This window comes from Mesocricetus auratus, unplaced genomic scaffold, assembly GCF_017639785.1.
Source record: "Mesocricetus auratus isolate SY011 unplaced genomic scaffold, BCM_Maur_2.0 Super-Scaffold_100008, whole genome shotgun sequence".
NCBI lineage: Eukaryota > Metazoa > Chordata > Mammalia > Rodentia > Cricetidae > Mesocricetus > Mesocricetus auratus.
Genome location: NW_024429192.1, coordinates 78,798,551 through 78,810,575, shown reverse-complemented (window position 1 = coordinate 78,810,575; position 12,025 = coordinate 78,798,551). Strand labels below are relative to the sequence as shown.

At 47.5% G+C, this 12,025-nt stretch overlaps 1 protein-coding gene across 1 annotated transcript in view; it reads left to right on the top strand.

The window, feature by feature from the left end:
- Mad1l1 (mitotic arrest deficient 1 like 1) overlaps positions 1-12,025 on the top strand; it is a 304,565-nt gene that overhangs the window by 21,341 nt on the left and 271,199 nt on the right. The window contains exons 7-9 of the mRNA XM_040751261.1: positions 751-881; positions 998-1,112; positions 4,491-4,552. Coding sequence (XP_040607195.1) covers positions 751-881; positions 998-1,112; positions 4,491-4,552 — 308 coding nt within the window. The remainder of the gene's footprint in view (positions 1-750; positions 882-997; positions 1,113-4,490; positions 4,553-12,025) is intronic.

The following is a 12,025-nucleotide window of genomic DNA, read 5'->3' as shown; positions in this document are numbered from 1 at the left end:
GTTGTTCCTCAGGATGTTGTCCCCCACCCTTTTTTTTTTTTCAGACAGGCTCTTCTCTCACTAGATTGAGATTATCCATTGATCTCCCTCATCCTAGGATTAAAATGTGTACCACTGTTCCCAGCTTTTTTTGTTTAGTTAAAAATTTTTTTTTTCGAGAGAGGGTTTCTCTGTATTGCTTTGGAGGTTATCCTGGAACTCGATCTGTAGACCAGGTTGGCCTCGAACTCACAGAGATCCACCTGCCTCTGCCTCCTGAGTGCTGGGATTAAAGGCGTGAGCCACCAATGCCTGGCTAGTTTAATTTTTTAATTATTTACTTATTTATGAGTCAAGTCTTTCTAAGTATCCCTGGCTGTCCTAGAAATTGTTTTGTAGACCAGGCTGGCCTTGCACTCACAGAGATCCTCTTGCCTTTGCCTTCCAAGTGCTGGGATTAAAGGCCTGTATTAGTATACTTGTCTTTTTTTTTTGTTTGTTTGTTTTGAAACTGTGTGTGTGTGTTTGAGGGGATTTAGGGCCTCATGCTTCTTGCATGGCAAGTACTTATTGTCTACAGAGCAAGCTCCTTAGCTCCTGGCACCTCCGTTTTCTGTGTCCTCTTGTCTTAAACTGATCATCATGATGTCAGCGTGTCCATCCTTCTGTAGTTGGAGGCCTGGGTGTCCTTCAGGTTAGCCTCTGCTTTGCTGAGGCTCTTTCCTTTGCCTCTTGGTTGCTCACGCTCCTTCTCTTCATTGCCTCTCACAGGACCTGGAGCAGAAGCTGTGCCTGCAAGAGCAGGATGCCGCTGTGGTGAAGAGCATGAAGTCTGAGCTGCTGCGGTTGCCTAGGATGGAGCGTGAGTTGAAGAGGCTGCGCGAGGAGAACACTCATCTGAGGTGAGGGCCAAGCGTAACCTGCTGCCCCTAGCTGGGGGTTGGCAGCCTGGGCTCGGTGTTCCTTGGGCTCATCCCCAACATGTGTGACTGTTGGCATGATTGTTCTGGTCCCATAGGGAGATGAGGGAGACCAACGGGTTGCTCACAGAGGAGCTGGAAGGTCTGCAGAGGAAGCTGAGCCGTCAGGAGAAGATGCAGGAAGCTCTGGTTGACCTAGAGTTGGAGAAGGAGGTGAGTAGTGGGTAAACCATGTCTGTAGGGCTATCCTCTGCCCTGTCTGGAGCGCCCTGGGCATCTCCATCACACACAGTAGCTGGTCAACTGTGGGGCTGCTGTAGTGGTGCAGTGAGTCATGCAGTCAGTTATGAGACTGCAGTCACTGCTGACCATTGCAAATGCTTCTCTGATTAAAACTGACAACGGTATATTCTGTGGACATAAATGTAGCTATTTAGAAGGCAACTTGACAGATCCATTACATACAATAATTGTTGCTTCTGTACTAGGGTCCATGACATCCCTAGCCATGGGCTTTTGACTGGGCTTACAGTACCAGATGGAGGTGTTCCCTCTTCTGGAATGAGCATTAAATGTAATCAGAAAGCAGTTGGCTAACCTGGTAACATAGCTGCCATTGTTGCACCCTTAGGCTCATTTTGCTTGGTTGCTTGGTATTGTGCACATAGGCTCTAAAGCTGGGTAAGACTGTTGATAACAGTTCTTCTGTAGCAGCCTGCATAAGTACCTTGTAGCACCCCAAACACTAGCCAGTAGGGAAGAAGCATCTAGCTCAGTTCTAGTTTGATTTCTCTGTTCTCCATAGTGTGTGCTATCTTTAGCACCAGTGTCTTACCATGTTATTCTTGTAGGTAACCAATAGCAGTAGCAATTTTCCTACATTGTTTTAGAGCCTCAGAGGCTCTCTGACCTCTCTCCCTTATGTTTTGAGACAGAGTCTCTCACTGAACCTGGACCTTACTACTTCAGCTAGGCTGGATGACTAGTGATCTCCTTGTCTCTGCCTGCCTGTTCTCCTTTAGCGTTGGATTGTAGGTGTCTTCTATGCCCAACTTTGGTTACATGAGTGTTGGGAATTAAACTCAAGATTTCATACTTGTGTGGTAAACTGTATGCTGGACTGAGTCATCTCCCCAGTTCCATCTCTGTATTCTTTTAAAAGTCCAAGGCAGCTGAGGGCCTGTTGGTACTACAGAGTTCTCTGTGACCACCTGGTGCTGCAGCTTTTAACGATTCGTGTTGTCCCAGACAGACCTCTCTTGGAGGCTGACTTTTGTAGGCAAAAGACCTGGAATTTTGTTCTTTCCCCTGACATTCTGTTCAGAGAGCCATTCTTTCGGTCTTGAATGAGTGAGTTTATTAAGTATAGGGTGAGCTAAAGTAAAAGAAAAACACAGCAAGTAGCTGATAGAGAGAAGCAACACTTAATGCAGAGTATCCATTTGGGTACTTACAACATCCTGAGCATCCAATTGGGTACTTACAGAATCCCGTAGAGATGACTTGGAAGTCCTGCTTGGTTCCCAGTGGGGAGCTTTGGGCAGAACGTCCTCTCCATGGGTGAGGCTTCTGACTTCACATTCTCACCACACGCATTTTTATGTCATGAATAAACAATAGTTACTTTTGTTGGGCGGTTCCCATTTTAGCTCTTCTCAAGGGCCAAGTGTTTTTTTTTTTTTTTTTTTTTTCCTTTTTTTCTGGTTTCTCTGTGTAGCTGTGGCTGTCTTGATTTGTAGACCAGGCTGGCTTCAAACTCAGAGATCCACCTATCTCTGCCCCCTGAGTGCTGGGATTAAAGGTGTGTGTTACAGCAGCCCAGTGCCAAGTGTTTTTAATACCATAGTAGTTTGTAGTTCCCTTTCTCCTTGTCACAGGACCAGGGGGTCCAGCCTGTAGTTGAATTTGTTAGCTATTTGCTCTTTGGGGGGCCCACCGTCAGCTCCCAAATAATCACACAGAGACTTATTCTTACTTATGAATGCCTGGCCTTAGCTTGGCTTATTTCTAGGTAGCTTTTCTTTTTTCTTTTTTAGGTTTTCCAAGGCAGGGTTTCTCTGTGGCTTTGGAGGCGGTTCTGGAACTAGCTCTTGTAGTTCAGTCTGATCTTGAACTCACAGAGATCTGCCTGCCTCTGTCTCCCAAGTGCTGGGATTAAAGGCGTGCGCCACCATCACCTGGTTTTAGCTAGCTTTTTACTTAAGTTATCCCATCTACCTTTAGCTTTCTCTGTTTTTGTATATCTTTTCTTTCCTTTTTATTCTGTGTCTGGCTGGTGACTGGCCCCTAGAATTCTCTTTTCTCTTCTATTTATTCTTTCTGCATATCAGCCCTGCCTCTTTCTCTCTCTTGCTTTGCTGTTGGCCATTTGGCCCTTTATTAGGTGTTTTAGACAGGCAATGTAACACAACTTCACAGAGTTAAACAAATGCAACATAAAAGAATGCAACACATTTTTGCATCATTAAACAAATATTCCACAGCATAAACATCTTTAACTAATATTCTAAACACCAGCCTGAAATAAACTAGTTGAAGTCTGAGACAAAGAAGCATGAAAGGCCAACTTGGTCCCTGAGCTCATTTTCAACAAGTGCAGACAACACATGACATTTACCAATGTAATTTATATTACACCTAGAGCTAATGTTTTGTCTTTGACAGTTTTTGAGGTCTAGGGTGTAGAATCACATTGCTTAGCTTGAAGTTGTATATGGAAGTGTGCTGGCTGTTGACCCTGGGTCAGTCCATACCCCATCTGTCTTATGGAAAGCAGTCAGGGCCTGGTATGAACAGTGTCCCTCCCATGCAGGACATCTGCCCCATCCTTTTAAAGTGTTTATTGTGTGTGTGTGTGTATGTATGTGTATACATGTATGTAAGAAAGAGTGAATGCGCAGTGTATGTGTATAAATATATATATGCTTGTGTGTGTGTATGCTTATGTGTATGTATAAGCGTGAATGTGAGTGAGTGTATGTGCCACATTGTGTAGATGTCCCAGGACAACTTGTGAGAGTAGGTTTTCTCCTGTCATGTGTATTTTAGGGATCAAACTCAATTCACCATGCATGTTGGTGAGTTCTTTTACCATCTTGCTGACCATCTTACCATCTTGGGTGACTTTCTTTTGTGGGGTTCAAGCTGGTGTAGAATTGGCACACAGGCATAGTTGGCTCTGTCTCCCCATCATGGCTAGATAGCCCCATCTAAGTCTTCCTTGGTCCTAGCCTACCATAGAATTGGGGAAAACTTGCCTGTAGAGTAGAGTTCATCTGCCTAGGGCTTAGCATTCTGAGAGAGGTTCCTAGAAGGTCAAGAGAGATCTGTCCTTGTGTAAGGACTGGGTTTTCATACAGTCCAGGCTACTGCAGGACTGTGGCACCCTTACAATGCTAGGGATGCACCTGGACTTGCCCTGTGGGGCAGAAAGGAGCAAGGTATAAGCTAATCTTGTACCTTTATCTGCTGAAGTCACACAGCCGCCTCTGATTTCATATAGGACAGGTGACTCTAATACCTTTGTCGTTGTTAGCTTTCACATGACAGTTGCTGGGCAAGAGACGTTGATGACTATAATTGTCTTTCTAGAAGCTGCTTGCAAAGCTGCAGAGCTGGGAGAAACTGGACCAGACCATGGGCTTGAATCTCAGGTGGGTGTGTTGCTGCTGTTTCCACTCTGGGTTGCTGGCTTTCAGTGCTGTCCTCTGCTTCCTGGCTCAGAGTCCTCAGAGGACAGGGCAGGCAGGCTCCTTTGTGTGCTGTGGTGAGGAGCTTGTTTAGGCTTAATGGGTGCTTTGCACAGGAGGGAGGTAGAGCCTCATTGTAAAGACTGTTGGGAATCTGCATATCCACAGAACTCACAGCATTGCCCTGGCCTGTATGTTTGCAGGCCCCTGTATGTATAAGGAAGCAACTGCTTTGGGGGAAAAATAATCTTTTAGGTGATGTTAACTATGGGGGTGAACTGAGTTAAAATCCCATCATACTGGGAGATTCATGTCCTGCTGGGGCCCTTGAAGCACTCCATGTGACTGGTCTGTGTCAGATATGGGTGGAGAGATGCAGAGTGGGCCATAGGGCAGAGCTGCTGGGCACTGTGTTGAGCATCATTTGTGGTTCAGTTTTGGGGTTCCCTTCAGCTGCCATCACCAGCTATGAGCCTTGAGTCTTGGCCTGGATGTCATCCTTCATGGTAACCATGTCTTTACAGGTCTCAGGGAAGTTAGGTACTGATGGTTGACATGGTTGGGGTGCCAAGCTGTTGGTGCTTGGACATAGGCCTGTGGGCTCCAAGCAGCTCTTTGTTTTAATACTTCCGGCTTGTTGGCTGTCTTTCCCGCTGCTCTGAGAAACGAGGCCAGATGGGGACTGCCTGAGCTCAGCTGTCTTATAATCACACCGTCCCCTGCTGTCTCTGGAGTCATCACCTTCCAGCAGCAGCACTGCCTTCTGTTCTGTCACTTGACAGCATCTCTTCGTTTCCTCTCCAGCCATCTGCAGAAGCCTTCTTTCAGAGGCTAGCCCAGCATGCCCAGTGCTGCATGCTTCCTTCTGTCTTCTGGGTTCGTTAGCTGCCGGCAAGGGTCCCTCCTACTCCTGGGGCTGCTCTGCCCAGACAAGACACCTCCGTGACTTCTTTCCTATGATGGAGATCAGAGGCCTCTCATGCCCAGTTGGACCAACCCTGTTGGAACACTGGCGTGCTGGTGTGCCTGCGTGCCCAGTGACTGCCACACGATACTTAGTGTCAATCAGGCCTGTGGAGCCATTGCCCTTTCTGAAGTAGCATAGGCCACATTGACCAGGTTGCAGTATCTAGCTGCTCTGTGAGCCCTTTGGGTCTGTTTCACCAACTGTCTGCCCTGTCAAGAGCTTGACTGGTGTGAGGGCAAACTTGTCCTTGGATGCTGTCTAGCTGCTTGTGCTAGGCAAGAGGGAGGAGTAGGTGCTTATGATGATCTCATGTTCTCATGGAGGAAGGTGGGGAGACCCTTCTCTGGAGCTGCACTGCCCTGGACCCCTCTTTTCTTAAGTGGGGAGGACTACTTGGCTTTTCCCAGCCGTACCTGTGAGGTCCAGCAGAGTCATGTCCTTAGGAAGCATCTCACCTGGTGACTAGCCTTTCTGGAAGCAGGAGGACACTGATCTCTTTGTCCACAGCATCCTTATAGCTGTTATGTATACACTGCCTTGGGCTGCTGAGGCTGCCTGGCACCTTGGAAACCTACTTATCTTCCCTATGCACCCCAGGGCACAGGTTTGGGTATAGGCTGGGGTCAAGTCCACACCCCTGTGACTACACTTGCCCCATGGAGGTGTGGGATGCAGAGCAGCAGCACTAAACATGTCCTTATCATAATAACCTGGGTTAGAGTATTGAGGGTATTGCTTGAGTGTGCACTTAGAATATGGGAAGCCCTGGGTTCATTTCCCAGTAACTCACCAAAAAAGGAGTGGGGACTGAGATGGCTCAGTGGATGAAACTGGACAACCTAAGGAACTTCTCTGGAATCTAGGCCAGGGTGCAAGGAGAGAACTAACCCCACAAAGTTAACCTCTGACCATCACACATGGCACATAGCATTTGAGTACTGATATATATGTCTCACATATGCAGTAGAAGCCATAGAAACTTAAAAAGTATAGTCCTAGCACTGGGGAGGCAGAGGCAGGCGGATCTCTACGAGTTCAAGACCAGCTTGGTCTACAAGAGCTAGTTCCAGGACAGTCTCCAAAACCACAGGGAAACCCTGTCTCGAAAAGGCAAAAAAAAAAAAAAAAAGAAACTTAAAAAAGTAAAACAACCTTAGCTAGAAAATTGAGATTTTTGATTCTTAGGTGTGATGAGGATTTTGACTTTTATGTGCATGACAGTGTGCAAGTTGTTGGGGAGTCCAGAAGAGGGTGTTGGATTCCCTGGAACTGGAGTTACAGGTGGTTTTGAGCTGTTATATAGGTGCCAAAAACTGAATCTGAGTCACATAAAAGATTTGTGCTCAGGTTTTTGAGTAGCCTTTGGAGCCTTTTTATGCAAGGCTGGGAGAGTGACTGAAGCCTGGGAGTGATGAAATTAGACTTAATGCAGAACAGAAGCAGGATGGAAGGATGGGAGAAACGTTGGGGTTCAGTGCTGCAGCTGTGATTCCTCAGGAGAACTCATACAGTTGCTTGTTCATATATTCATACATGTATGCACGTATGCACAAGCACACATGCATGCATAAACACATAAGCACAAGCACACACATATACACGTACATGACGATGTACCAATTTTCTAGCTTGAGTCCTGACCAGGCTTTTGGAAGCAGGCACTCCTGCTTGCATGCCTGGAACATTTTACCTTATGTCTGATCTGTGGTTTTGAGGCGCAGCTACCACTAGGTGGCACTGCCCCCTTGATGATCAACTTTCTTTATGGAGGCCTGTGAACACCCTTGGCAGCTCCACCCTGGGGCCTACTGGCCTCCCACAGGGATTTCCTCACTAGTGTCAGGGTTCTTGTTAACCAAGGGGTCTGGGTCCAGTGGCTGCCCGATTATAGGTAGGTAGATTGTTGTTTTAGCCTGTGCCCTGTCTGCCCATCTGTGACCATCATCTCTCAGAGTCCTCTGTCACCTTGAGTCTGAGTGCTGCTGGTGTCTGGTTCAGATCCTCTGAGGATGTAGCTTTGTCACCCCGAGATGCTTAGCCCTAATGTAATCATTACTTCCTAGTTGCTGCAACAGAATACCCAATAGAACAACTTAAAGATGGTTGGTTTTTGACTCCTGGTTTGAACATGAAGTCTGTCAAGGCGGGGAAGGCGTGGTGGCAGGAGCGTGGGGCAGCTGGTCACATTGTGTCCACAGCCAGGAAGCAGAGAGATGAATGGGGTGCTCAGCTCGTTTTTCCCTTTTATCCACCTGAGCTTGTTGAATAGAGCCACCTTCATTCAGGTTTGCTTAAAACTCCCCGGAAACACCTTTACAATTGTGCCCAGATGTGTGTCTACTAGGTAATAGTTAATCCAGTCAAGAACAGTGTTTTTGGCCTGTGTGAGTTCCTCATAGTATAACAGTGTTGCTCTCTGCAGTGTGATGCTTTTTATGTCTGAGGAGCCTAGAGATACTAGGAGGAGTGTTTAAACAAGTTGACAGAGGGAGCCAGATGCTGAACTGTAAAGAGATTGCCATGTGTCCCGTGCATTGCACCGCATGGGCCAGGCCAGGTAGGCCTGTCTACCTGTGATGTGTCCAGAGCATGTAGTCACATGGTCTGAGCCAGGCAGTTCTTTCTACCTGTGTGTCTAGTGCACAGGGTCATGTGGGCTAGGGCATATTCTTCTGTCTCCCTATGGTGAGTCATTGTATACAATGACATGAGCCAGAGCAGGCAAGTTTATACCTGTTTGTGTCCGGTTTAACAGGGTCATGTGAGCTGGGATACATCTAGTGCCATGGGTCATGTAGGCTAGGGCAGATGGCACAGTTATGGTATGTTTATGAGTAATCACATGGGGCAGGACACATAGTTCTTCCTGTTTGTGATGTGCCCAGTACGTAGGGTCATGTAAGTGGTTCATGAGGTCATGTAAGCTGTACACTGGGTCATGTAAACTGTTCATGGGGTCATATAAGCTAGGGCATATGCACACAGGGCTATTCAGGCTGTGGGTAGACAGGCTTTGTGACACAGAGAGTAATGGGCAGGAAAGGATTTGGCAGTGTATACATAATAATGCGTGGCATGGGACTGGCAGGGGGAGTTGTGGGGAGTATTGGTGCTGTCAAGTTTATGACCCTCTTAATCCTCAAGTGCTTTGGGGCTTGGCACAGTGTTGTCATGGGGGGTATGGAGAGTAGTGACATCTTGACCCTGGTCTCTCAGGGTAGACTATGGAAAGGACTTACAGAATGGAGAGTGACTGGAGATAACAGTCTCCTGTGCAGGACAGTGTGGCTGTGGAATAGTGGAGAGAGGCTGGCAGGGAGGGTGGATCAGGAGTGGAGGGTGCTAATCTTGAGGAAAATCAGCTGCTTCCATTGAGCATTTCAAGCTGGGAGATTGGTTAACAACCCAGCACTTGGTTTTGATTAGAACTTTCAGCAAGCTAGGGAAGAAGAGAGATTCTGCAGCCAGATAGAAGGCACCTGTAAACAACTGTCGTTAATGTGATACTGGTGGCCGGCACTTGAGGGATGTGTGTGTTCTCAGCACTGGAGATGCTGGGCCGGGTGCTGTCCCTCTCTGGGATGAGGCACATGTTCTTATCTTCCTTCTGAATGGCCTCACCTGTGTGACTAGGCAGTTAAAGAGAAGGTCATCCTGGGACCAAGTGGGTGGTTCCTTGGGTTCCAATTATCAACCCACATAAAAGGCCAGGAATGGCTGCATGTGCCTGTAGCCCTTGCGGTGCAAGAGGCAGGGACAGGGTCACTGGGACTGCAGTCTGCTAGCCAAGCTCCAGGTTCAGTGAGAGATCCCATTTCAGTAGAAAGAAGCGGAAAGTGATGGAGTGGGGGCACCCTGACAGCCTCTGAACACACACATATGGGTGTGTGCACATACACATATGTCCCTTCCCCTAAAAAATCAGGATGTGTAGCCTGGATAGAGAAAACTATCTGGAGACAACATAATCATGTAGGAGTTCCAAAGTATCAATAAAAAGCCAGGTCAGCATAGTCCTAGGACTAGTGACAGTGGACAAGGATGATGGGATTTCTGAGTACTGTGGCGACCTGTGGGAAGGACACGGCGTGTACAGTAGCATCAGAGCGGTGCAGCACTTAGGGATAAATTTAACACAGCATGTCCAAGATCTGTGCTTTGCAAACATAAGACGCAGCTGTCAGTAATTATGGATGACCTAATAATGGCGGGACGTGGCAAGAGACGGGGGAGGAGAAAATAGACCCTTCCCTCTTTGCTCTCAGTCGCCTGCTCGGCCCGGCACCCTGACACCAGATGTGGCTGTTTTTTTCTGCACAGCAAGCAGTTCTCTGGTAGATGCCAGCTGGGTGTCCTACAATCCAAGCTCAGACACTGTCAGAGTTTGGGTTGGATCCTACAGGTTGAGGCCTCAGACCTAAACGACTGGCTTACTCTGATGCCTATTTCAATCCGAGGTTGTCACCAAGTTCCTACAGACTGGCTCTAAGGCACAGCTCCCAGAACCCACTTGGGTTGATTTACCAGAGGTGCTCAGAGAATGCAGAAAAGCCTTTATTATGCTTGCCCATTGTTGTTTGTGTTTTGAGACTTATGTAGCCCAGGCTGGCCTCCAACTCACTATGTAACTGATCTTGAATTCTTGATCTTACTGTTTTCACTTTCTGAGTGCTAGGATTACAGCATTCACCATTAGCTCCACTTTATATGATGCTGGGAGTGGAGCCTGGGATTTTGGGTACACTAGGCGTGTTGGCTAGTTTTATTTCAAGCTACAGTCATCTGGCTAGATGGAACCTCAGTTGAGGAAATGCCTTCACCAGATTGGTCTGTGAGCAAGCCTGTGTTGCCTTTTCTTGATTCATGATTGATGTGGTAGAATCTAGCTTGCTTGGAGCAGTCCACTCTGGGCAGGTGGTCCATATGGTATAAGAAGTGTAAGAAGGCGGGCTGAGCGAGGCATGAGGAGCAATCCAGTAAGCAGCCCTCCTTCATGGCCTCTGCTTCGTTCAGTTCTTACCTCCAGGTTTCTGCCTTGAGTTTCTTCCCTGACTCCCCTAGATGATGGACTACAAGCTGTCATTTTAATAAACCCTTTCCTCCCTCAGCTTGATTTTAGTCATGGTATTTATCACAGCAGTAGAAACCCTAACTAAGGCACGAGGCAAGTGCTCTATCAACTGAGCCACACCCTGTGTCCAGTTAGCTAATCTTTGGCAGTATACCTGCAGCAGCCGGAACACTTGAGTCACTATCCAGTTCTGCATGGTATGGACAGACCGATTTCCCCATGCCGCGGGACAATTACTTTGTTTCCCCCAATAAACAGGATTGGCATCTGTTGGATAATTCCTAAAGGCATTTTTTTTTCTTAGTTCAAAAGAAAGCCTGTGTTTAGAGTTGATAGCTGATGCCAAATTGCCCTTTGAAAAAAGCTGTATTTCTACACGTTTCAGTCAGAGTATGGGAGCCCATGGCTTAATTGGGTGAGTGTGCTTTCAAAGGTTGAAGCAGAGATCCAGAGTGAGTCACAACAGAGCGAGGAGAGCAGGCGACTTCACTGGGCTGGCTTTTTAAACACTATACTTAGCAATTCAGATGGAAACGAGAGCTTTATTAAGCAGGCTCCGAGTGAGTATTGGACCCCTCTGCAGTCAGGCCTGTGTTTTGTGGAGGGAATAATTTACCAGTGGCTGAATGCCTCTGCTACTTGCCACCTGACTCTTGTCACTTTTATGCCGGAGCCTGGCCTTGCTTCAGACCCTGCTGGGTGGTCATTATGCCTGTCAGCGTGTGTATGGGCTGAATGGCACTGAGGAGTGGTGTGGTGTGGGCCACAGGAGGGCAGGCAGCTTTTCACGTCAAACTGCTGACCTGGAGTCAGTGTTGGGAGCCAGCAAGTGCTGACCTGGACTTCTGAAGCATCTTTAGGCCAACCAGATGACACATTCTGGGGACTAACTTCCAGGCCAATTAGGAGGACCTTGGGGAGAGTGACTGTTAGATTCCTTCGACCTGGCCACACATTTCTGCTAACCTGTTCTCTCTGCTCAAGATTTGTAATGACCTGTGTGTCTTGTTGATGGATACCCAGAGCTCCCCCGTGTATGGGAGGTAAATGAGCTGTCAGGTGTCTTGAAGAAGTGATGCCTGTCAAGACTTTGCTTTTCTTTGAGGCCTAGATATGGAGGAGGGAGATTTGAGAATCATTTGGCCTCTGGGTACCTGCAATGTGGTCCTTTCTTGGGCTTCATTTGGCTTATTGCCAACAAGCTGCTTGTGTGGGGCCTATGTCCTGGAGAGGGAGGGACCCAGCCATCTTATGTGTCTGTGGTGGGCTTCCCCTACCAGTAGTCTCAGGGACCTTCAATACTGGTCCATTCCTGACAGAGCCCTGCTGCTTTCTGTCTGGAGATTGTGAAGGTTTTGTGTTTGCTGATTTTCAGTCTTATGATTTGGGACCTACAGGT